Source organism: Littorina saxatilis, linkage group LG7 (assembly GCF_037325665.1).
Source record: "Littorina saxatilis isolate snail1 linkage group LG7, US_GU_Lsax_2.0, whole genome shotgun sequence".
NCBI lineage: Eukaryota > Metazoa > Mollusca > Gastropoda > Littorinimorpha > Littorinidae > Littorina > Littorina saxatilis.
The window spans coordinates 58,243,608-58,271,247 of record NC_090251.1 but is presented as its reverse complement, the minus strand read 5'-3'; the positions used below and the strand labels follow the sequence as shown (position 1 = coordinate 58,271,247).

The window sequence follows — 27,640 nt, the reverse complement described above, 5'->3', positions numbered from 1 at the left end:
ACAGGTCCATCCGCAAAGTTCTCAGTATTTTATTTACACTGAAACATTTCATAACATTACATAAATATCAAAACAAAAGGTGTGGCAGTTCTAAGACAAAGTTCGGATACTGAGGTAGATGTGAGACTGAGCTTATTCGGGGTGATGTCTGCATTGTCAATTACACAAAACAAAACACTTGTAGATGCCCTCTGCACTTTAGTTTATGGACATAATATCTGTACTTGTGTGATCATAATGCTTTTTTGTTTTTTTTGTTTGCTTAACGCCCTGTTCATCACGAAGGGTGATATCAGGGCGGTGCTGCCTTGACATTTAAAGGTCCTTGTCTACATTTTTATACCGAAATCGCCATTTGACCATTAAAATGCAGAGTGTATTATCTACAATTATCAACAATACACCCCCCTTTCGATCAGGAAAGACGAAGCCAGTGTAGCCGTTTGAAAATTCATTGTAGTATTCCAGCGTAGTACTCATTATGAGTTATTTCTAATATGCTGACTGTTAGCAAATGATAACAGGCATGTCGAGAAAAAAGATATCAAGCATGAGCCTTTTAGGCGAATGCTGATATCGTTTGTGAGACATGACTGTTATCATTTGCTAACAGTCAGCATATTAGAAATAACGGTTTTATTACCGTTTAATTCGACCAAAACAAATTTTGAAGCGACACCGCGAATTAGCCAGAACAGCCGCAATGGGAACTTGAGCGCTCCTACCTGATTATGCCTGTCAGTCAAAGAATTCTCGTGACATGGGTCAGCCAATCAGAGTAATACTCCTGACGTGATGAATATTCACAGATCAAATGCGTTTGACACACAACAATCTCACAAGATAAACCATGTTGAACATGCGTTTCGGTTGCTTCGCTTTTTCTTGTTGAATAGAGAGCGACAGATTTAGAACCGACTCCAGACGGATGGGAAATAACGTAAAGATACATTTGACGTAACGCGAGTGACGCAATTTCACTTGATTTTCCGAACTTAGGTAATTTAGATTTCAAGTGAGCGGGTCAGCATTTCACACTCAGAGGATGGGCGGTACCTTGCTGTTCCGTAAAGCACCCACCGACAAAACTCGCTTTTCGGTATTTTTTTTTTTTTAGATAAAGAGAGTATTATCTGACAGCATTTGAAGTGTCATTCTGTAGAATAAATCACGCTGATATTGTTGATTTAAATGTTTACTTTGTCTTGTCAATTTTTAGCTTGATAAACAAAAAGGGTCCCTGCCTGAACGTTATAACATTTAACAGGTCACCTAGATTCCGTCCTGATTGGTCAAAAATCCATATGGGGCACTGAATTGGTAATAAAGTAGGATATCCTTATTTGGAAAATGCCAAGCGCAAAACTCCTCTCAAATCCCGTGCATTTCGTGCGTTTAAAAAAAAGCGTGGACAGCGCTCCAGTGTCAAACTGTTGCTGCACTTGTTTGGGCGTGGCTATAAGCATAGTGACATAAATTTGATTGGTCAGTATTTTTAGGCAAAGCACACGTTCTCAGCAAACAGAAAACAAAATATTGGAAGCGTGAGTCACGCTACCCAAAAATAAAATCTTTTTTTACATATATTTTTTTTCTATAACTTTTTTCCCCATGGTTCATTCATCATCTGACATAACTTTTTAGCGAAATCTAACCATAAGATTATGGAAAAAAAGCAAAAATGAAGACGACCACCTTTAACGTGCGCCACACACAAGACAGAAGTCGCAGCACATGCTTCATGTCTCACCCAGTCACATTATCCTGACACCGGACCAACCAGTGATCATAATGTGTAGACGTGTTTTAAAGCTAACACTTAGTGAATAACAAGCAGAACCATGGTGACTGCGCGTGAGAGCGAGAAATAAAAAGACCAAACAATACTGTTATTCGTATCGTCTTCGTCAGACACGTGAGTACAGTATTGTTTAGTCTTTTGACTTTGTTAATGATAAAGTCATTACTTTGTTAATGATGAAGTCATCTTATTGAGTGTCGTTCCCAGGCCTTGGTCTTCGGTCATTTACGCATATTTTTTATTTTTTATCTGACGCATTATTCTGTTCTGTAGGTCTCGAGTGTCCGATAGATTTGACACACGGGATGTATTTTGTCACAACAATTGTTCTGTAGCCAGGACATTTTGACCGATATATATTTTGAATCCAGGTCCAACTGTCCTATTGTCTCCTGTATCTGGGAACAACACTGCACATCGGATCATGCTGTGTGTACCACGTGCATTACAACTCACACGGTGTTCAACACTGGGTACATACAGTAGGCGTGTTCAAAAGGTAAACACTTCTATTTAGAGTGTATATGTCACATGATGGCCAATATCACTCTGAGATTCATGCCTGAATGCACGCCTGTCAATTCCATTCCTTGTTGTTTTTATTTCCTTTTTTTCTTCTTTTGTTCGAATAGGCTGACATTAGTTGTTTCGTTTGTTTAGCAACAGCTCCTAGCCCGAAACCCGCATATTATAAAACATCCAGAAATCCGGTGATCAAGGATTGTCCGGAAACAGTTGGTAGAGCACTGGACTTGTGATCGGAAGGTCGCAGGTTCGAATTCGGGCCGGGACGGACACGGGTCAACTTTATGTGCAGACCCAGAGACGGAAGCCATGTCCCACCCCCGTGTCATCACAATGGCACGTAAAAGACCTTGGTCATTCTGCCATAAGTGCAGGTGGCTGAATACACCTAAACACGCAGACACCTGGGTAGCGCGACTCCGTTGCTGCTAGCTTTCCACTGGGAGGAAGCGACCCGAATTTCCCAGCGATGGGACAATAAAGTAATGGAAAATGGAAATGGAAATACGACACAGAAAACTCGAGCACGTGATACAAAAGAATAGCTGCAACAGTCATGACATTACAAAACACACCATGATGCAAGTTATGTGGCATTGTTCCATGGTATTTTCCCACCGATACATATATATCAACAGCTTACAAACCCCTTTAGCACCAAACATTTCATGTGTCACTGTCAAACTAAATTACCCAGAAAACGTCACGGTTAAGGTCGACAACAGAGAATGGCATATATAGAGTACACTAGTTATGTGTTACAATTCACACATACAAAATACTGCATATCATCTAAAAATCTAAGAGCAGTTATCACATCTCCTGCTGACACACTTGCAGTATGATAAATATATCAAGGTCAAACAAGTTCCCAAAGGTCAAGGCAACAAGGTGAAGACCAAAGAATGCTGCACGTCATCTAACAGTCAATCAGCAGTTAATACATCTCCTGCTAACGGTAAAAGTATAAGTTAGTTTACATGTCAAGGTCAAAATATAACAATGAAGGTGAAGGAGAAGGTCAAGGTCAAGGTTGATCATAGGAAATGCCCAGCAGCTGCTGCACGCGCTCTAGGATGGTCATGATGGTGATGGTGTCGGAGTGAGGGATGACGGGACATTCCTTCAGACCTGCACACAAGCAGATGACGTCATACAGATGACGTTATACCTTGTGTGCAGTGTAGTCCAAAAGAGAACATTTTACACATTGTTCTTCGAAACCGCGCTGTATCGAATATCATAGTCTGGTCAAAATTACAACTAACATCTTTGTATCAATCCATTTTTGGGTAGATTGAATTTTTGTTCCAGGAATGAAAGCACACAAATATTCACTCTTTTCTAGTCTCAGCCAGCCGCCTTTTCCTGAGTTTTAGTCGGTCTCTGACGTCACATGGCTCAAAGAAGGGAAAACTATTGCTTTTTTTTACATCCACGTTTCAAGATCACCTGAACTCAGTGTAAAGGGACATGTAAATCACCTCTGAAGTGTCCAGGCTTTTACATGGGATAAGAGCTCATCCTTCCACCTGAACACACACTAAAACCTACCGAGTGGCAACGTGTGGATGATAAGAGCTCATCCTTCCACCTGAACACACACTAAAACCTACCGAGTGGCAACGTGTGGATGATAAGAGCTCATCCTTCCACCTGAACACACACTAAAACCTACCGAGTGGCAACGTGTGGATGATAAGAGCTCATCCTTCCACCTGAACACACACTAAAACCTACCGAGTGGCAACGTGTGGATGATAAGAGCTCATCCTTCCACCTGAACACACACTAAAACCTACCGAGTGGCAACGTGTGGATGATAAGAGCTCATCCTTCCACCTGAACACACACTAAAACCTACCGAGTGGCAACGTGTGGATGATAAGAGCTCATCCTTCCACCTGAACACACACTAAAACCTACCGAGTGGCAACGTGTGGATGATAAGAGCTCATCCTTCCACCTGAACACACACTAAAACCTACCGAGTGGCAACGTGTGGATGATAAGAGCTCATCCTTCCACCTGAACACACACTAAAACCTACCGAGTGGCAACGTGTGGATGATAAGAGCTCATCCTTCCACCTGAACACACACTAAAACCTACCGAGTGGCAACGTGTGGATGATAAGAGCTCATCCTTCCACCTGAACACACACTAAAACCTACCGAGTGGCAACGTGTGGATGATAAGAGCTCATCCTTCCACCTGAACACACACTAAAACCTACCGAGTGGCAACGTGTGGATGATAAGAGCTCATCCTTCCACCTGAACACACACTAAAACCTACCGAGTGGCAACGTGTGGATGATAAGAGCTCATCCTTCCACCTGAACACACACTAAAACCTACCGAGTGGCAACGTGTGGATGATAAGAGCTCATCCTTCCACCTGAACACACACTAAAACCTACCGAGTGGCAACGTGTGGATGATAAGAGCTCATCCTTCCACCTGAACACACACTAAAACCTACCGAGTGGCAACGTGTGGATGATAAGAGCTCATCCTTCCACCTGAACACACACTAAAACCTACCGAGTGGCAACGTGTGGATGATAAGAGCTCATCCTTCCACCTGAACACACACTAAAACCTACCGAGTGGCAACGTGTGGATGATAAGAGCTCATCCTTCCACCTGAACACACACTAAAACCTACCGAGTGGCAACGTGTGGATGATAAGAGCTCATCCTTCCACCTGAACACACACTAAAACCTACCGAGTGGCAACGTGTGGATGATAAGAGCTCATCCTTCCACCTGAACACACACTAAAACCTACCGAGTGGCAACGTGTGGATGATAAGAGCTCATCCTTCCACCTGAACACACACTAAAACCTACCGAGTGGCAACGTGTGGATGATAAGAGCTCATCCTTCCACCTGAACACACACTAAAACCTACCGAGTGGCAACGTGTGGATGATAAGAGCTCATCCTTCCACCTGAACACACACTAAAACCTACCGAGTGGCAACGTGTGGATGATAAGAGCTCATCCTTCCACCTGAACACACACTAAAACCTACCGAGTGGCAACGTGTGGATGATAAGAGCTCATCCTTCCACCTGAACACACACTAAAACCTACCGAGTGGCAACGTGTGGATGATAAGAGCTCATCCTTCCACCTGAACACACACTAAAACCTACCGAGTGGCAACGTGTGGATGATAAGAGCTCATCCTTCCACCTGAACACACACTAAAACCTACCGAGTGGCAACGTGTGGATGATAAGAGCTCATCCTTCCACCTGAACACACACTAAAACCTACCGAGTGGCAACGTGTGGATGATAAGAGCTCATCCTTCCACCTGAACACACACTAAAACCTACCGAGTGGCAACGTGTGGATGATAAGAGCTCATCCTTCCACCTGAACACACACTAAAACCTACCGAGTGGCAACGTGTGGATGATAAGAGCTCATCCTTCCACCTGAACACACACTAAAACCTACCGAGTGGCAACGTGTGGATGATAAGAGCTCATCCTTCCACCTGAACACACACTAAAACCTACCGAGTGGCAACGTGTGGATGATAAGAGCTCATCCTTCCACCTGAACACACACTAAAACCTACCGAGTGGCAACGTGTGGATGATAAGAGCTCATCCTTCCACCTGAACACACACTAAAACCTACCGAGTGGCAACGTGTGGATGATAAGAGCTCATCCTTCCACCTGAACACACACTAAAACCTACCGAGTGGCAACGTGTGGATGATAAGAGCTCATCCTTCCACCTGAACACACACTAAAACCTACCGAGTGGCAACGTGTGGATGATAAGAGCTCATCCTTCCACCTGAACACACACTAAAACCTACCGAGTGGCAACGTGTGGATGATAAGAGCTCATCCTTCCACCTGAACACACACTAAAACCTACCGAGTGGCAACGTGTGGATGATAAGAGCTCATCCTTCCACCTGAACACACACTAAAACCTACCGAGTGGCAACGTGTGGATGATAAGAGCTCATCCTTCCACCTGAACACACACTAAAACCTACCGAGTGGCAACGTGTGGATGATAAGAGCTCATCCTTCCACCTGAACACACACTAAAACCTACCGAGTGGCAACGTGTGGATGATAAGAGCTCATCCTTCCACCTGAACACACACTAAAACCTACCGAGTGGCAACGTGTGGATGATAAGAGCTCATCCTTCCACCTGAACACACACTAAAACCTACCGAGTGGCAACGCCGGTGTGGATGATTTCATCTTGTTGCTGACAACTGTGTCAATTTGCTGTATCGAGCAGCCACATTACTACCCATACAGCCACATTACTACCCATACAGCCACATTACTACCCATACAGCCACATTACTACCCATACAGCCACATTACTACCCATACAGCCACATTACTACCCGTACAGCCACATCACTACCCATACAGCCACATTACTACCCATACAGCCACATTACTACCCATACAGCCACATCACTACCCATACAGCCACATTACTACCCATACAGCCACATTACTACCCATACAAGGTCCACAAGAGTTATTTTTTGAAAATCGTCTATTGGCTCGTTGCAATTTTTGGTTTTGCAAACGAGATGTACATCGTCTACTCTCTACAATGGCCCTTCGTGGTCGGCTGGGCGTTAAGCAAATAAACAAACAAAAAATACTCTCTACAAAACCTTAAGGCTTTCCTTAATTCAGCCCGAAGGTGACTTCGCGAAGTCTTTTTATCCAACATTCAGTGCCAGAGCTCTGTGCAGCGATCTTTGTCAAGTAGATTTCGCGAAATCGACCTCGCCCAATTAAAATCAGGCTTTACAATGCCGACACGAATGTCTCCTCACCTTTCTGCAGACACTCTCTGACAGTCTGGATCTCGTAGGTGAATCCGATGGAGTTGTCGAAGTTGAAGTCACGTGGTTCACAGGGGGGGAATGGGAACACTTTCTCCCCTGACGGCGTGATCAGTCGGTCAGTGCACCAGAAGTGACCAGGTACCTGGACACAGACACGTCACACAACGAGTATAACTGAAGAGACAAATCATCAATCAATATAAGGTTAAACAAAAATAAAACGGTAAGGATTTGCCATGTATAACCATATTTGATCGTAGGTGAGCGAGATGTAAGAGATTTCAACTTGTCTAGGGCTAGCTTTATAAGGGCTGTGCCCATCTTCTCTCCCTTTCGGGGGCCCGGTTAGCTCAGTTAGTAGAGCACTGGACTTGTGATCCTAAGGTCGCCGGTTAGCTCAGTTAGTAGAGCACTGGACTTGTGATCCTAAGGTCGCCGGTTAGCTCAGTTAGTAGAGCACTGGACTTGTGATCCTAAGGTCGCCGGTTAGCTCAGTTAGTAGAGCACTGGACTTGTGATCCTAAGGTCGCCGGTTAGCTCAGTTAGTAGAGCACTGGACTTGTGATCCTAAGGTCGCCGGTTCGACTCCGGGCAGGGACGAACACGGGCCGGTCAACTTTATGTGCAGACCCAGAGACGGTAGCCATGTCCCGACCCCGTGTCACCACAGTGGCCATAAGTGAAAATGGCTGATACCACCTAAACACACATACACTTGTGTATCTCATCAAAAGCCTTAAAACTGGAATAATCATCTAACCCAAGAAGAGGCCAAATATTTAGCCTGTAGGACATGAAGCATTCTCTATTTCTATGTCCTCTCCCTCTCTGCCTGTCCTTATTCCCCTGACTTAGGTCATGTACCCCTTTTCAGCTGGGTAGACTGGAGATAGTTAGGACAAAATGGGGTGTTTGTATTCGCCGTGAGGCAAGTATTGACAAACCGTCACTTACCACAATGTTGCCCTTGGTGCCCAGTATGGTCAGTCTGTTGGCGCCGTCCGGTGTGCCCGTGTGGTAGGACAGACTGGCCAGCCCGCCCCCGCTATACTTCAACGTGATCACCCCTCCAGAATCCACACCTGGCACAAAGCAAGCGTCGCACACGTCATTATTCCCCCCTCTGCTTCTTTACCTCTGTAAACTTGTAGAGCTAGTTATTTTTCGATAATGACCCAGCAACCAAACAAATAACGAGCCAGCAACAGCCTGAATCCTCGATAGTGCAATGGGTTGAGAAGCTGTTCTGTTTCGGTACTACTTTTGCGACTGAAAAGTTCCGAACGCTCTATACGTACGAAGTATACATCTCTGGAGCAAACAATACAAACATACCGCATTTAAATTAACAACTACAGACCTGAACACATGAATATCCATATAAAATCCATGAGTTCGGTTGTTTTCTGAATCTAGATCTGCCGTGCACAACCCGTTCATCACAAGCAAATTCCCAAGGCAAGTAACTCATACTCTAGCGACAAGAGTAGTTCCCCTTCTTTTAACTCAGTTTCTTCGACAACACTGACTGCAATCCGACGGTCAGTTTTCCACAATATTTCATTTTATAAACAGATCACACGCAACCAAATGCACACATCTCATCAATTTAAACAACATAAAGCGGTTTCATACACTATTTTCCACAGAAAAATGAACTTCATACAGTAATTAACGTTGGAACACGGGTGCAAAAGTTCGTCTGCTAGTCCCATTTGACGAAAGAACATTATCTTAAGCGATACTAAAACATAAACAGAACACACAATACCTGCCTTTACCGCCACAGCAGAATAACAGCATATCTGTGTACTTGATTTTAGTCCAAAACAAGGAAACTGACAAGAAGTGTTAACAGAATGGAATGATTTGCACGGAACTATACAACCGCGCATCAATCGATCGCCTGCGCAGGTTGACTGGTTGAGTGAGTCGGATTCGATGAAACTTTCGCACAAAAACTCCTGTTTTCTTTGAATAACTGAAGAAAGGAGGAATAAAGAGGTTACACACCTCGTCTCAGTGATTATTAAAAATAATGGTCTCAGTTCGCGGTCATGAAAAAGCTCGCTGAAGCTCGCATTTTTCATGATCCGCTAACTTCGACCATTATTTTTAATAATCACTGAGACTCGGCATGTAACCTCTACTTATATACAGCCTCTACACAGTAATCCTATAGGACCGCAACGCAATAATGATAATGCATGCGCAGAGGTGTGTATGTGAATTGTAAAGCGCTTAGAGCTGTCAATCGGGACTTGCGCCATAGAAAAGTGATTTATTATAATTATATACGACTACAACATATTAAGGATATACGACCACAACACGTTGTTTTAATATTATTTTAATATTGTAATTCAATCAAGTTGGCGTTTTAATGAAACAGATCCTGTGATTGGTCAGAATGCCCCAGCTAATTAAAAATTACCGGTCATTAATTGTCGATAACCACTCGCTAAAAAAGCCATTAACCACCTGCTGGCGAGGCGCATTGATACAACCTCAACTAGTCTCGGTTAGCTTTGAGGGTCATTTTACAAGTAGAAAATATGAAGGCCAACGAAATACCGAGACCATAAGGTATGCGAAGTGATGACGTCGAATACGTGACGTAAGTTGATGCATGAATTCTTCCGGACTACGTCAGTCAATTTCAAAGATCGCTTTTGTGATGAAAAGAATTTGTTTTTGAGTTTGCTGTCCAGAAACCTGTCAAAAAAGAAGGGAAAATGTATGTGAAAGAAAACAAAACAGGAGGAGAGTGATAAGATAGGAATACAGAGACATATATCTTGGGACTTGACCATTGCAGGTAGGTGGACTGAAAGTAGTGTGTGAACAGAACAGAACCAATTCTGTCTGTTTACCATCGCATGAAAGCAGGAAAGAGATCGTCGTCAGATTGAATTACAATAACATTAACATGCTTCCATTTGAAACTTCTCGGTCTTCATCGTGGATTGACGCACTCCCAAAGTCTAATTGACGCCCTCCCAAAGTCTAATTGACGCCCTCCCAAAGTCTAATTGACGCCCTCCCAAAGTCTAATTGACGCCCTCCCAAAGTCTAATTGAAGCCCTCCCAAAGTCTAATTGAAGCCCTCCCAAAGTCTAATTGAAGCCCTCCCAAAGTCTAATTGAAGCCCTCCCAAAGTCTAATTGACGCCCTCCCAAAGTCTAATTGACGCCCTCCCAAAGTCTAATTGACGCCCTCCCAAAGTCTAATTGAAGCCCTCCGTCGCGGTTAATGTGTAATTATACGACACCAACACCTCAATGATATGCAAAAACAGCTCAATAAACTGCCCCATCCGGTATCCCTCTTCCGTGTCTCAATCTTTAATCTTCCAGTTATCGACCCCTTTTCCAAAACAAAAGGTCTGAAACAAAAGGTCTGAAACAAAAGGTCTGAAACAAAAGGTCTGGCGTTAAAAAGCTTGAAGAATACATTTCATAATGAGAATCAGGTAACATAAAGGATCTCCCACTCATTTCGGTCAAACTTGAAGAGTGTTTTTTGAATGAAGATGTTCTCCGTGACTGAGTCATTACAAGTCAAAGGTCAATGATGCGCCTTTTCTTTTATTAGTGGGGAAAGGGAGATACTAAAGTGCAAAGTGTGTTGTCAGTGAAGGAAAGACATCGTCACGTTGCTCAACAACAAAGTGAGACCAGTTTGGAAAGATCACTGGAATTGATATCCACGGGTCATGGGGTCAAATCTGGGCTGGGGCGGACACCGGTCAATTTTATGTGCAGACTCAGTGACGGTAGGGGAAAGGCTCCTAATATGGACCACCTCCTGTTCTGACAAACTAACGGCGCTAGAGCGCTCAAAACAATTTCATTCGCTGTATTCACCCTCTCTGGATAACTTGCACATGTCAAAACAGTTGCAGAAACACAAACCTCAAAACCGTTAGGTTTTTCTCTTTTTTCACTTTTGGCAGCGTTCACTCTAAATTTGCCGCCTAAAACGGACTCGTTTCTGTCCACAGCCAAAGCTTTTATCACACAAAATTTGCTATATATGACAGCTAAGACGGTATTTGTTACATTTTAGCAGTGTTGACCACGAGTTTCTCCTGCAAATAAAAAATAATAGCAAAATCTCAAAGTATGTGCGAGTCCCTTAATATGGACCACCTTCAACAAATCGAAGAAAATAAAAGCTAAAGGCTATTTTCATTAATTTGGAAATAACCTATAACTAGCCCTCGAGATTTAAAAAAAATATAACAAAAAGTCTTCTTTTCGTGGAAGTTGATAATTTCACTTATTTTCACTCTGTTTTTGATAAGCTACTTTAGTTTCCTGGTGTGCTTCAAATAATGCTCTCATCGACCCGAAACAGATAAATCTAAAGCATATTTTAATTAGTCTGACTTGTACACTAAGTTGTATCATGTTATTTTGAAGTATAGGGGGCTTTTTACAGTGATTCGTGATTTTTTTCTGTATTTAATTTTTGCTGAATGTCTATCAAAGCTATTTCACTCTAATTAGTCCTAATGGTTAACCTAAGAGAGAAGGACTACCAAACACAAAATGAAACTTCTTCGCAAGAAAACAAGCTAGTTATCAGCATGAAACAAAAAGTGGTCCATATTAGGAGCCCTTCCCCTATCTTATATTCAACCCCAATGTCACCGTTGGAACTTAAAAGATCGTGGTCATTCTGCTAGAAACGCGGGCTGCTCAGTGATTACACCTAAACAAGCACACACTGGGCGGGGGTGTACGAAGCACAAATGTGACCCTCCACCACGGAATGAGTCGCATGTTACCTTTGCATGATTTTCATATTTTTACATTTTCCTAAAGAGTTTTTTATGCTCTATCCAGTGGTGAAAACCGTTTAAGAAAAGAGCTAAAACTGTTTGAGTTATAAGCCTGTGACTAAGGTGACCCTCACACTGTTACCAGACCCTCCCCGGACTTATATTAAGCCTAGCGCAGAACCGCGCGAGGTGACATGCGACTCATTTCGTGGTGGAGGGTCACAAATGCGTGCAACCCAACTGGATGAACACACAACAAATCTCAACTTCAACCAATCTGACCCCGTGGCTGCTCACCACCGACTGGGTGGCACTAAGTTTTGCTTCGTGCCCCTCTGTCCTGGGTAGCGCGACTTTGCTGCTGCTGTAACGGGGTAGGATACGAAATACTGTCCATACCGTCCTCAAAATACGTGGCCTGTGCTTCTATTTTCTCTGGCAGTCCGGGGAAGACGACGTTACAGGCCTGCACTGCGTAGCATCCGATGTCCATCAGACCCCCTCCCCCCAGCGCCCTCTGTTTGATGCGCGCCACCGTGTCTAAAGGGAGGCAAATGTTGGCTACCACCATCTTGACGTCGCCCAGAGTTCCTTCCCTTAGTTCCTTGCGAATCTGGTGGTAGACTGGGAAACAGCGCGCCCAGTAGCCCTGCAGACACACAGAGAGCCGTGGGTGCAATCACTACAACAACAAACTACAGTAACAACATCTGCACATAGTTCTTACAGGTAAGAATCTCTCTCTGAGTGTCTTTCTGTCTGTCCCCCTCCCTCCCCTTCGTCCGGCATCCCTCTACCCCTCTCTCAGTCTCCATTTACCCTCCCTCCCTCCCTCTCGCCCTCAGTCTGACTTCTAGTTCTGTTTTTTAAAAAAAAGGAACTAAGACGCGCTCTCTCTCTCTCTCTCTCTCTCTCTCTCTCTCTCTCTCTCTCTCTCTCTCTCTCTCTCTCTCTCTCTCTCTCTCTCTCTCTCTCTCTCTCTCTCTCTCTCTCTCTCTCAGTCTCCCCCGGCCCCCCTCTCTCTCTCTCACTATCCCTCAGTCTCCCTCACCTTCCCCCCACCCCCCTTCCCACCTACCTCCATGAAGAAGACCCCCAAGGCCTTGGCCTCAGCCAGCAGTTGCTGGGCGCCGTGAAGCGAGAGGGTGAGCGGCTTCTCGCACAGGACGTTGTGTTTGTGTGCCAGGAAGAGCCGCACGGTGGCGTGGTGGTACGGGTGGATGGTGGACACATACACCACGTCTGAAAATAAAGCAACAAGTATGTGTTACAAGCAAGACTCCTGGCACGTGACACAACGAAACACGAAATATTCAAAATAAAAATAAAAGACTTTAATAAAGGAATGGCAAAGAGTCGACGGAAATAAAAGCATGCAACGTTTGAAAACAAAAACAACAGTTTCTGAAGCTCAATTGTGTCGAAAAAATGAAATGATACCCGCTGCAAGTTGAAAATATTCACTACTTCTAAAAACAAACAAAAAGTTGTAAAGAATTGTTCGTGTGTAAACAATGAAATTGGACAGGCGGATGATAGGAATGGACACCACGTCTAAAAACGGAATCGTACTGGTGACGCGTCGGTCAATTAAAACAAAAATATCACAGAAAAGATGGTGGAAATTAAACAACCTGAAAGCCAAACTAAGTTTCCGAGACTTCGTGGTGTCAAAAACCACGAAACAGGACAGTAAACAAAGCATTTTAAGCTGTTAAATGATATCACCAAATTGTAACTGCCACCGCTATGATAATGAAACAAATTGCTTACCTATATTCTTGTCTTGTGCTAGTTGCTCATAGGAGCCGTAAGCGTTGGGAATGTTGAACTTTTGGGCAAACTGTTGAGCGTCTTCCACTTTCCGAGCGGCCACTGCTACAATCTAAAACATAACGTCATGGGTCTCAGAAACGTGTTACGTACACACACACACACACACACACACACACACACACACACACACACACATACACATGCACATGTTACACACACACACACACACACATGTCACACACACACACATGTCACACACACACACACACTCACACACACACACACACACGTCACACACACACACACACACACACACACACACATCATGATGTCACACACACACACATATGTCACACGCACACACACACACACACACACACACATACACACACGTCACACAATCATACACACACACACACAATCATACACACACACAAGGAAGAGAGAGAGGGGAGAGAGAGAACGAAAGAGAGAGCGAGAGGACAAGCGAGAGAGGACAAGCGAGAGAGGGAGGGAGGGAAAGAGAACGACAGACAAACACAACGTGACACAGACAGACACAAAGACAGACACACAGACAGACAGACGGAGAGACAGACAGACACGCAGACACACATACTGACACACAGAGAGACAGAGAGACAGACAGACAGACAGACTGACAGACAAACACACACACACACACACACACATAAACACACACACACACACATACACACAGACTGACAGACAGACAGACAGGCAGAGAGACAGACAGACAGACAGGCAGAGAGACAGACAGACAGACAGAGCTATCGTCATTGAGTGAATTCAGGTGACGTCAAGAGACGCATACCTGGTGCTGATCAGCCGGCAGAGTCTGCAGCGCGAGACAGAAGTCATATGAGATCTTTCCCGCGGAACATATTCCCCACCGCGTTGCCATGGTCACGTCTACCGACCGTCACGAGCACTGGCAGGTTGATGAAAACGTTGTTCACCTAGAAAAAAAGCGAAATGAACATCAACAATCAAAACGAGTCGCATGAAGCGATATCAACATATTTCGTCAATGTGTCGGCCAAAAAGTAAAATTAAAACACTAAAAAGCAGTGATGACAGACACAAAGACATACACCAAGACATACACCAAGACATACTCTCTCTCTCTCTCTCTCTCTCTCTCTCTCTCTCTCTCTCTCTCTCTCTCTCTCTCTCTCTCTCTCTCTCTCTCTCTCTCTCTCTCTCTCTCTCTCTCTCTCTCTCTCTCTCTCCCCCGTGTGTCCGGCGTCTGCCCCAAGTCGACCGCAACGTCTTTAGAGAAGAAATCGACCATCTCACTACTGACCTTCATGTCGTGTCTACACTGGTACAGTGCTACCTCCGTGCCATGCCAGACTGACTGTTGTCGCTAAACTACAGGGCACACATATTTCATGTGTGTTTGTGACAAACCGCGATCAATATGGAACAATACCGCGATCGATATGGAACAATACCGCGATCGATATGGAACAATACCGCGATCGACATGGAACAATACCGCGATCGATATGGAACAATACCGTGTTCGAAACGGAAAAGTTATTTCCCGACTTGGATTACAAGTTGGATGCTTCGGACCGAATCACGATGCATTGTTTTTGTGTAACCAATATGTACACTGATGTTCGTGGATCGTTCGATTACCCAACCCCCCAGCACCTTTTTGCTATAAACAATATGAGTTTTCGCAAATAAACATTCTGATTCTGATTCTGATTCTCTCTCTCTCTCGGCTCTCAGTACTCACCGACACAGTGACTATGTTCGTACCGTGGACTCTTTTAGTGTGGCGATCACATCACTGGTTCGACCAACAAAGCTCTCAGTCTGCACAGCACATGGCAGTCAAAGAAAAGTGTTGTAGTCTTGTGGAGAGAGGCAAAGTACAGAGAGGGAAAGTACAGAGCTAGAGAGGCAAAAGCAATTATTGTGACCCACTTGTTTTTTCGATTCGCCCCTGTGGTGAAACCGACTGTGGTTGCTGATAATACCGTTGCAATGTTAGCATATACCATAATTATATGAGTTTGTATTGACGTCGACATCAGTATTGAGTCACCAAAGCTGTGAAAGGATGTTTGGTTCTGCAACCAAATAATTAATTAATACAATATTTCTGATCATCATCATCGTCATCATCATCGTCATCGTCATCATCATCATCAACAGCAGCAGCAGCAGCATCGTCGTCGTCGTCCTCGTCCTCCTCCTCTTCCTCCTCGTCAGCATCATCCCCATCGCCAGCATCATCAACATCGTCATCACCACCGTAATCGTCATTATCATCATCATCTTCATCAACGTCATCGTCATCGTCATTGTCATCAATGATCATCCCTTTCTTCTTCCCCTTGATTCCGAGTTCAACTTTTCTGTTCAATATCGCACTGCAAGTACAAGACGTGAGACGTTTTGCTTGACTCTCCCCTCACTCATACATCTCACTCTCAGTGAAGTACTCAGACTTGTCAATATCACTCACACTTGTCAATATCACTCACACTCACACTTGTCAATATCACTCTCACTTGTCAATATCCCTCACACTTGTCAATATCCCTCACACTCACACTTGTCAATATCCCTCACACTTGTCAATATCCCTCACACTTGTCAATATCCCTCACACTCACACTTGTCAATATCCCTCACACTCACACTTGTCAATATCACTCACACTTGTCAATATCATTCACACTTGTCAATATCCCTCACACTTGTCAATATCATTCACACTTGTCAATATCCCTCACACTTGTCAATATCACTCACACTTGTCAATATCACTCAGACTTGTCAATATCACTCACACTTGTCAATATCACTCACACTCACACTTGTCAATATCCCTCACACTTGTCAATATCACTCACACTTGTCAATATCACTCACACTCACACTTGTCAATATCCCTCACACTTGTCAATATCACTCACACTTGTCAATATCACTCACACTTGTCAATATCACTCACACTCACACTTGTCAATATCCCTCACACTTGTCAATATCCCTCACACTTGTCAATATCACTCACACTCACACTTGTCAATATCCCTCACACTTGTCAATATCCCTCACACTCACACTTGTCAATATCACTCACACTTGTCAATATCCCTCACACTTGTCAATATCCCTCACACTCACACTTGTCAATATCCCTCACACTCACACTTGTCAATATCCCTCACACTTGTCAATATCACTCACACTTGTCAATATCCCTCACACTTGTCAATATCACTCACACTTGTCAATATCACTCACACTTGTCAATATCACTCACACTTGTCAATATCCCTCACACTCACACTTGTCAATATCCCTCACACTCACACTTGTCAATATCACTCACACTTGTCAATATCCCTCACACTCACACTTGTCAATATCACTCACACTCACACTTGTCAATATCCCTCACACTCACACTTGTCAATATCCCTCACACTCACACTTGTCAATATCACTCACACTTGTCAATATCACTCACACTTGTCAATATCACTCAGACTTGTCAATATCACTCACACTTGTCAATATCCCTCACACTTGTCAATATCACTCACACTTGTCAATATCACTCACACTTGTCAATATCCCTCACACTTGTCAATATCCCTCACACTTGTCAATATCCCTCACACTCACACTTGTCAATATCACTCACACTCACACTTGTCAATATCACTCACACTTGTCAATATCCCTCACACTTGTCAATATCCCTCACACTTGTCAATATCACTCAGACTTGTCAATATCACTCACACTTGTCAATATCACTCACACTTGTCAATATCCCTCACACTCACACTTGTCAATATCACTCACACTTGTCAATATCACTCACACTTGTCAATATCACTCACACTTGTCAATATCACTCACACTTGTCAATATCCCTCACACTTGTCAATATCCCTCACACTCACACTTGTCAATATCCCTCACACTCACACTTGTCAATATCACTCACACTTGTCAATATCATTCACACTTGTCAATATCCCTCACACTTGTCAATATCATTCACACTTGTCAATATCCCTCACACTTGTCAATATCATTCACACTTGTCAATATCACTCACACTTGTCAATATCATTCACACTTGTCAATATCACTCACACTCACACTTGTCAATATCACTCACACTTGTCAATATCACTCACACTTGTCAATATCACTCACACTCACACTTGTCAATATCACTCACACTTGTCAATATCCCTCACACTTGTCAATATCATTCACACTTGTCAATATCACTCACACTCACACTTGTCAATATCACTCACACTTGTCAATATCCCTCACACTTGTCAATATCATTCACACTTGTCAATATCACTCACACTTGTCAATATCCCTCACACTTGTCAATATCACTCACACTTGTCAATATCACTCACACTTGTCAATATCATTCACACTTGTCAATATCCCTCACACTTGTCAATATCCCTCACACTCACACTTGTCAATATCCCTCACACTTGTCAATATCCCTCACACTTGTCAATATCACTCACACTTGTCAATATCCCTCACACTTGTCAATATCCCTCACACTTGTCAATATCCCTCACACTTGTCAATATCCCTCACACTTGTCAATATCACTCACACTTGTCAATATCACTCAGACTTGTCAATATCACTCACACTTGTCAATATCACTCACACTCACACTTGTCAATATCACTCACACTCACACTTGTCAATATCCCTCACACTTGTCAATATCACTCACACTTGTCAATATCACTCAGACTTGTCAATATCACTCAGACTTGTCAATATCACTCACACTTGTCAATATCACTCACACTCACACTTGTCAATATCACTCACACTTGTCAATATCACTCACACTTGTCAATATCACTCACACTTGTCAATATCACTCACACTTGTCAATATCACTCACACTCACACTTGTCAATATCACTCACACTTGTCAATATCACTCACACTTGTCAATATCACTCACACTCACACTTGTCAATATCCCTCACACTCACACTTGTCAATATCCCTCACACTCACACTTGTCAATATCACTCACACTTGTCAATATCACTCACACTTGTCAATATCACTCACACTCACACTTGTCAATATCCCTCACACTCACACTTGTCAATATCCCTCACACTCACACTTGTCAATATCACTCACACTCACACTTGTCAATATCCCTCACACTTGTCAATATCACTCACACTTGTCAATATCACTCAGACTTGTCAATATCCCTCACACTCACACTTGTCAATATCCCTCACACTCACACTTGTCAATATCACTCACACTTGTCAATATCCCTCACACTCACACTTGTCAATATCCCTCACACTCACACTTGTCAATATCACTCACACTCACACTTGTCAATATCCCTCACACTTGTCAATATCACTCACACTTGTCAATATCACTCAGACTTGTCAATATCACTCAGACTTGTCAATATCACTCACACTTGTCAATATCACTCACACTCACACTTGTCAATATCCCTCACACTTGTCAATATCACTCACACTTGTCAATATCACTCAGACTTGTCAATATCACTCAGACTTGTCAATATCACTCACACTTGTCAATATCACTCACACTCACACTTGTCAATATCCCTCACACTTGTCAATATCACTCACACTTGTCAATATCACTCACACTCACACTTGTCAATATCCCTCACACTTGTCAATATCACTCACACTTGTCAATATCACTCACACTTGTCAATATCACTCACACTCACACTTGTCAATATCCCTCACACTTGTCAATATCACTCACACTTGTCAATATCACTCACACTCACACTTGTCAATATCCCTCACACTTGTCAATATCACTCACACTCACACTTGTCAATATCCCTCACACTTGTCAATATCCCTCACACTTGTCAATATCCCTCACACTCACACTTGTCAATATCCCTCACACTCACACTTGTCAATATCCCTCACACTCACACTTGTCAATATCACTCACACTTGTCAATATCCCTCACACTCACACTTGTCAATATCCCTCACACTCACACTTGTCAATATCACTCACACTTGTCAATATCCCTCACACTCACACTTGTCAATATCACTCACACTCACACTTGTCAATATCCCTCACACTCACACTTGTCAATATCAATCACACTCACACTTGTCAATATCACTCACACTTGTCAATATCCCTCACACTTGTCAATATCCCTCACACTTGTCAATATCATTCACACTTGTCAATATCCCTCACACTTGTCAATATCACTCTCACTTGTCAATATCCCTCACACTTGTCAATATCACTCACACTTGTCAATATCCCTCACACTTGTCAATATCACTCTCACTTGTCAATATCACTCACACTTGTCAATATCCCTCACACTTGTCAATATCACTCTCACTTGTCAATATCACTCACACTTGTCAATATCACTCTCACTTGTCAATATCACTCACACTTGTCAATATCACTCACACTTGTCAATATCATTCACACTTGTCAATATCACTCACACTTGTCAATATCCCTCACACTTGTCAATATCACTCACACTTGTCAATATCACTCACACTTGTCAATATCACTCACACTTGTCAATATCACTCTCACTTGTCAATATCACTCACACTTGTCAATATCACTCACACTTGTCAATATCACTCACACTTGTCAATATCACTCACACTTGTCAATATCACTCACACTTGTCAATATCACTCACACTTGTCAATATCACTCACACTTGTCAATATCACTCACACTTGTCAATATCACTCACACTCACACTTGTCAATATCACTCACACTTGTCAATATCACTCACACTTGTCAATATCACTCACACTTGTCAATATCACTCACACTTGTCAATATCACTCAGACTTGTCAATATCACTATCACTCACACTTGTCAATATCACTCACACTTGTCAATATCACTCACATCAATATCACTCACACTTGTCAATATCACTCACACTTGTCAATATCATTCACACTTGTCAATATCACTCACACTTGTCAATATCCCTCACACTTGTCAATATCACTCACACTTGTCAATATCATTCACACTTGTCAATATCACTCACACTTGTCAATATCATTCACACTTGTCAATATCACTCTCACTTGTCAATATCACTCAGACTTGTCAATATCACTCACACTTGTCAATATCACTCACACTTGTCAATATCACTCACACTTGTCAATATCCCTCACACTTGTCAATATCACTCACACTTGTCAATATCACTCACACTTGTCAATATCACTCACACTTGTCAATATCACTCACATCAATATCACTCACACTTGTCAATATCATTCACACTTGTCAATATCACTCACACTTGTCAATATCCCTCACACTTGTCAATATCACTCACACTCACACTTGTCAATATCACTCACACTTGTCAATATCACTCACACTTGTCAATATCACTCTCACTTGTCAATATCACTCACACTTGTCAATATCACTCACACTTGTCAATATCACTCACACTTGTCAATATCACTCACACTTGTCAATATCACTCACACTTGTCAATATCACTCACACTCACACTTGTCAATATCACTCACACTTGTCAATATCACTCACACTTGTCAATATCACTCACACTCACACTTGTCAATATCACTCTCACTTGTCAATTTCACTCTCACTTGTCAATATCACTCACACTTGTCAATATCACTCACACTTGTCAATATCACTCACATCAATATCACTCACACTTGTCAATATCACTCACACTTGTCAATATCATTCACACTTGTCAATATCACTCACACTTGTCAATATCCCTCACACTTGTCAATATCACTCACACTTGTCAATATCATTCACACTTGTCAATATCACTCTCACTTGTCAATATCACTCAGACTTGTCAATATCACTCACACTTGTCAATATCACTCACACTTGTCAATATCACTCACACTTGTCAATATCACTCACACTTGTCAATATCACTCACACTTGTCAATATCACTCACACTTGTCAATATCACTCACACTTGTCAATATCACTCACACTTGTCAATATCACTCACACTTGTCAATATCACTCACACTTGTCAATATCACTCACACTTGTCAATATCACTCACACTTGTCAATATCACTCACACTTGTCAATATCACTCACACTTGTCAATATCACTCACATCAATATCACTCACACTTGTCAATATCATTCACACTTGTCAATATCACTCACACTTGTCAATATCCCTCACACTTGTCAATATCACTCACACTTGTCAATATCCCTCACACTTGTCAATATCACTCACACTTGTCAATATCCCTCACACTCACACTTGTCAATATCATTCACACTTGTCAATATCCCTCACACTCACACTTGTCAATATCACTCACACTTGTCAATATCATTCACACTTGTCAATATCCCTCACACTTGTCAATATCCCTCTCACTTGTCAATATCCCTCACACTTGTCAATATCATTCACACTTGTCAATATCCCTCACACTTGTCAATATCCCTCTCACTTGTCAATATCCCTCACACTTGTCAATATCCCTCACACTTGTCAATATCACTCACACTTGTCAATATCACTCACACTTGTCAATATCACTCACACTTGTCAATATCACTCACACTTGTCAATATCATTCACACTTGTCAATATCACTCACACTTGTCAATATCATTCACACTTGTCAATATCATTCACACTTGTCAATATCATTCACACTTGTCAATATCACTCACACTTGTCAATATCACTCACACTTGTCAATATCACTCACATCAATATCACTCATAGCGGATGTAACCGGCAGCTGTTGTTGATCTCAATTTTAGAACACACGCACGCACGCGCACACACACACACATGCACACCAGGGGCGGAGCAGTTTAGCCCGAGGGGGGGGGGGGGGGGGGGGAGTCTAGGGGTCGGTAGAGGTGGGGTACCGTGGCAACGCCCCGTTAGGGGGTCTGGGGGCAAAGCCCCCCTGAAGCTGAAGAATTTTAGCTATCTTATAAACAATTTGTGGCTTATCCGTGATTTTAAACATGATCAACTGGTGTCAGCAGCCACTCATTATTTCTTTTAAAGTTAGTATTAAATAATGGCAATTTATCTTCCATGATATCTGCTCCCGACATCATACATAGTATAGTTAGAAGGAAGACATGTCGCATAGGAGTGGCAGTTAAAACTGTACAAAAATGATACTGATTAAACAATTAACACTTCCCCCGGCCCTGTAACCACCACCCTAATCCGCCCCTGCACACACACACACACACACACACACACACAACACACACACTCACACACACACACAACACACACACTCACACACACACACACACACACACACACACGATCTTCAACTTTCTCGTTGAATTTGATTTTGTTTCTTCATGTTCTTTCACGTGCCTGTGGTTCAAGCTGTTACCTCCGTCAGAATGTGTTTTGTCTACTGAGAAGCAGGCTTCTATCACGGATGGTGGGAAACAATCTTTACACACACACACACACACACACACACACACGTTCCTTGTGAATATGCACCGCAACAGCTTAGGTTGAATTACAACCAGCAGCCGCTATGGCAGGTTTTATCACACCAACACAGACGTGTTGGATTATGATGTGAACCCTGAGCCGTGATATATGTACTTGACATTGCGACCTTCGTTTGCCCGAACCGCAGCAAGGCTTGCACTGTCAGCCTGTGTACAATGTTTACATGTTTGTCTGTCTGTCTGTCTGCGGTCAGTGTTTGTCTCTCTGTCTATTTGTCTGCGGTCACGGTCTCCCTGTCTGTTTGCCTGGGGTCAGTGTCTGTCTCTGTCTGTCTGTCTGCGGTCTCCCTGTCTGTTTGCCTGGGGTTCTGCATCAAAAAACAAGAAAGGCATGTGATTGGAACGTTTTATTTATAACAAAACAAAACGTTACGTTCATTGAGATAGCGCTGGGTCCAAGTTGATCAGTGAACGTCACGTTACGTTCATTGAGATAGCGCTGGGTCCAAGTTGATCAGTGAACGTCACGTTACGTTCATTGAGATAGCGCTGGGTCCTGAGATGATCAGTGAACGTCACGTTACGTTCATTGAGATAGCGCTGGGTCCAAGTTGATCAGTGAACGTCACGTTTTGTTATAAGCACAACGTTGCAATAACAGCCCTTTCTTGGGGTTTCTTGTTCTGATTTTTGGAACGTTGGCCGAGTCTCTTTGTTTCTGCTTCGATCAGGGTTTCTGCAGTTTCAGCCGAGTAGAGCGCACAGGATGCATGCCCGAGCTAACATAGGTATGGTGAAATGCAACAGGAACACAGTCACGACAGGAACACAGTCACTACAGGAACACAGTCACGACAGGAACACAGTCACGACAGGAACACAGTCACGACAGGAACACAGTCACTACAGGAACACAGTCACGACAGGAACACAGTCACGACAGGAACACAGTCACGACAGGAACACAGTCACTACAGGAACACAGTCACGACAGGAACACAGTCACGACAGGAACACAGTCACTACAGGAACACAGTCACGACAGGAACACAGTCACTACAGGAACACAGTCACGACAGGAACACAGTCACGACAGGAACACAGTCACGACAGGAACACAGTCACGACAGGAACACAGTCACGACAGGAACACAGTCACGACAGGAACACAGTCACTACAGGAACACAGTCACGACAGGAACACAGTCACGACAGGAACACAGTCACGACAGGAACACAGTCACGACAGGAACACAGTCACTACAGGAACACAGTCACGACAGGAACACAGTCACGACAGGAACACAGTCACTACAGGAACACAGTCACTACAGGAACACAGTCACGACAGGAACACAGTCACGACAGGAACACAGTCACGACAGGAACACAGTCACGACAGGAACACAGTCACGACAGGAACACAGTCACGACAGGAACACAGTCACGACAGGAACACAGTCACGACAGGAACACAGTCACGACAGGAACACAGTCACGACAGGAACACAGTCACGACAGGAACACAGTCACGACAGGAACACAGTCACGACATGAACACAGTCACTACAGGAACACAGTCACGACAGGAACACAGTCACGACAGGAACACAGTCACGACAGGAACACAGTCACTACAGGAACACAGTCACTACAGGAACACAGTCACGACAGGAACACAGTCACGACAGGAACACAGTCACGACAGGAACACAGTCACGACAGGAACACAGTCACTACAGGAACACAGTCACAACAGGAACACAGTCACGACAGGAACACAGTCACGACAGGAACACAGTCACGACAGGAACACAGTCACGACAGGAACACAGTCACGACAGGAACACAGTCACGACAGGAACACAGTCACTACAGGAACACAGTCACGACAGGAACACAGTCACGACAGGAACACAGTCACGACAGGAACACAGTCACGACAGGAACACAGTCACTACAGGAACACAGTCACGACAGGAACACAGTCACGACAGGAACACAGTCACGACAGGAACACAGTCACGACAGGAACACAGTCACGACAGGAACACAGTCACGTCACGACAGGAACACAGTCACGACAGGAACACAGTCACGACAGGAACACAGTCACGACAGGAACACAGTCACGACAGGAACACAGTCACTACAGGAACACAGTCACTACAGGAACACAGTCACGACAGGAACACAGTCACGACAGGAACACAGTCACTACAGGAACACAGTCACGACAGGAACACAGTCACGACAGCAACACAGTCACGACAGGAACACAGTCACGACAGGAACACAGTCACTACAGGAACACAGTCACTACAGGAACACAGTCACGACAGGAACACAGTCACGACAGGAACACAGTCACAGTCACTACAGGAACACAGTCACGACAGGAACACAGTCACGACAGGAACACAGTCACGACAGGAACACAGTCACGACAGGAACACAGTCACGACAGGAACACAGTCACTACAGGAACACAGTCACTACAGGAACACAGTCACTACAGGAACACAGTCACTACAGGAACACAGTCACGACAGGAACACAGTCACGACAGGAACACAGTCACGACAGGAACACAGTCAAGACAGGAACACAGTCACTACAGGAACACAGTCACGACAGGAACACAGTCACGACAGGAACACAGTCACGACAGGAACACAGTCACGACATGAACACAGTCACGACAGGAACACAGTCACGACAGGAACACAGTCACTACAGGAACACAGTCACGACAGGAACACAGTCACTACAGGAACACAGTCACGACAGGAACACAGTCACGACAGGAACACAGTCACGACAGGAACACAGTCACTACAGGAACACAGTCACGACAGGAACACAGTCACGACAGGAACACAGTCACGACAGGAACACAGTCACTACAGGAACACAGTCACGACAGGAACACAGTCACGACAGGAACACAGTCACGACAGGAACACAGTCACGACAGGAACACAGTCACTACAGGAACACAGTCACTACAGGAACACAGTCACTACAGGAACACAGTCACGACAGGAACACAGTCACGACAGGAACACAGTCACGACAGGAACACAGTCACTACAGGAACACAGTCACGACAGGAACACAGTCACTACAGGAACACAGTCACGACAGGAACACAGTCACGACAGGAACACAGTCACTACAGGAACACAGTCACTACAGGAACACAGTCACGACAGGAACACAGTCACTACAGGAACACAGTCACGACAGGAACACAGTCACGACAGGAACACAGTCACGACAGGAACACAGTCACTACAGGAACACAGTCACTACAGGAACACAGTCACGACAGGAACACAGTCACGACAGGAACACAGTCACTACAGGAACACAGTCACTACAGGAATGTCATTGTTGCAAATTAAAGCTTCAACCAAAACACGATCTTGTGAAGGGAACGCTTCATCGCAGCCACCGACTCTCTTACCTTCGGAACGCTGCGGGTTGCAGGGAAGGTGAACACAGCACATGGTAACTAAAGCTACGTGTATCCGGCTGGGCCACACTCAACTTGAAACTGACTATATAACGGTCAAATGAAAGTAGCAGTGTTGAGTTGACAAAATGTGATGATGATATTCAGAATCAAATGGACACTGTTACACTGATACAGGTGACACATCCTCTGTTTAACACTGACCACATCCCAAATACACATAATGTGACTGACACACAAACACACACACAGTCGCGCTGAAACCAAAGCATGTATCGTGTGTTAGTATCACACAAGATTGCTAACACTCACTCAGAGAAACAAGTCAAGAGCAGCAGACGAACTTGCCTTCGTGTCTTGCACCGTGTCAAGTTACGCACGCTGCAGCAACCACACAACGATGACCAGGACACAACACGTACACTCTCGCGTTAAAACCAAACCATGTAGCGTCTGTTACACACAATTTGCTCAAACTATCTCAGAGAAGAAGACAAAACAACGTCAGTTTGTGGCTTGTACCGTGTTATGAAAACTGCTGCATCTACACACGATAATCCTTGGTGAACGATGTCAGTATTGCCACATTTTGGGGCAAAAGTTTGTGCTTCACATATATAATATAATACAGTGAATGGGGGACAAAACCTAGATCGAGTCTCAGTCGCGGCGCTAAAACCAAAGCCCTGTGTAGTCAATTCCGCAGTCTTTGCTGAAACACACGCACTTCGCGCATTCTAGGTCAGCGTTTATTGTTTGTTGTTGAGAATGAGGTGATTTACGATGTTAGGCCATGCTGCGACATACTTACCGCTTTGCAGTAGTT

At 43.7% G+C, this 27,640-nt stretch overlaps 2 protein-coding genes across 3 annotated transcripts; one reads left to right on the top strand and one right to left on the bottom strand.

Moving 5' to 3' along the window:
* Nucleotides 1-13: 13 nt before the first annotated feature.
* LOC138971903 (trans-1,2-dihydrobenzene-1,2-diol dehydrogenase-like) lies at nt 14-27,640 on the bottom strand. Of its 2 annotated transcripts, none has more exons than XM_070344742.1 (9): nt 27,127-27,640; nt 15,522-15,601; nt 14,586-14,730; nt 13,748-13,859; nt 13,053-13,216; nt 12,374-12,623; nt 8,143-8,270; nt 7,177-7,330; nt 14-3,457 (listed from the first exon to the last, which is right to left on the bottom strand). In XM_070344742.1, the coding sequence occupies exons 3-9, from the start codon at nt 14,673-14,675 to the stop codon at nt 3,354-3,356; spliced, it is 1,002 nt and encodes a 333-aa protein (XP_070200843.1). In that variant the 5' UTR covers nt 14,676-14,730; nt 15,522-15,601; nt 27,127-27,640; the 3' UTR covers nt 14-3,353. The 2 variants fall into 2 exon arrangements, with proteins under 2 accessions (XP_070200843.1, XP_070200842.1); XM_070344741.1 differs by having other exon boundaries at nt 27,163-27,640.
* On the top strand, nt 24,127-26,853 carry LOC138970260 (filaggrin-2-like). Its single transcript, XM_070342755.1, has one exon. The coding sequence runs from the start codon at nt 24,127-24,129 to the stop codon at nt 26,851-26,853; it is 2,727 nt and encodes a 908-aa protein (XP_070198856.1).

What these genes read in the sequence shown, in the direction of transcription:
- LOC138971903 (XM_070344742.1), bottom strand. Translation starts at nt 14,675, where the DNA reads ATGGCAACGCGGTGGGGAATATGTTCCGCGGGAAAGATCTCATATGAC. An exon ending in AGCACAAGACAAGAATATAG is followed by an intron (nt 13,217 to 13,747) that starts GTAAGCAATTTG and finishes CTTTATTTTCAG; the next exon opens with ACGTGGTGTATGTGTCCACC. An exon ending in GCACCAAGGGCAACATTGTG is followed by an intron (nt 7,331 to 8,142) that starts GTAAGTGACGGT and finishes GTCTGTGTCCAG; the next exon opens with GTACCTGGTCACTTCTGGTG.
- LOC138970260 (XM_070342755.1), top strand. Translation starts at nt 24,127, where the DNA reads ATGGTGAAATGCAACAGGAACACAGTCACGACAGGAACACAGTCACTA.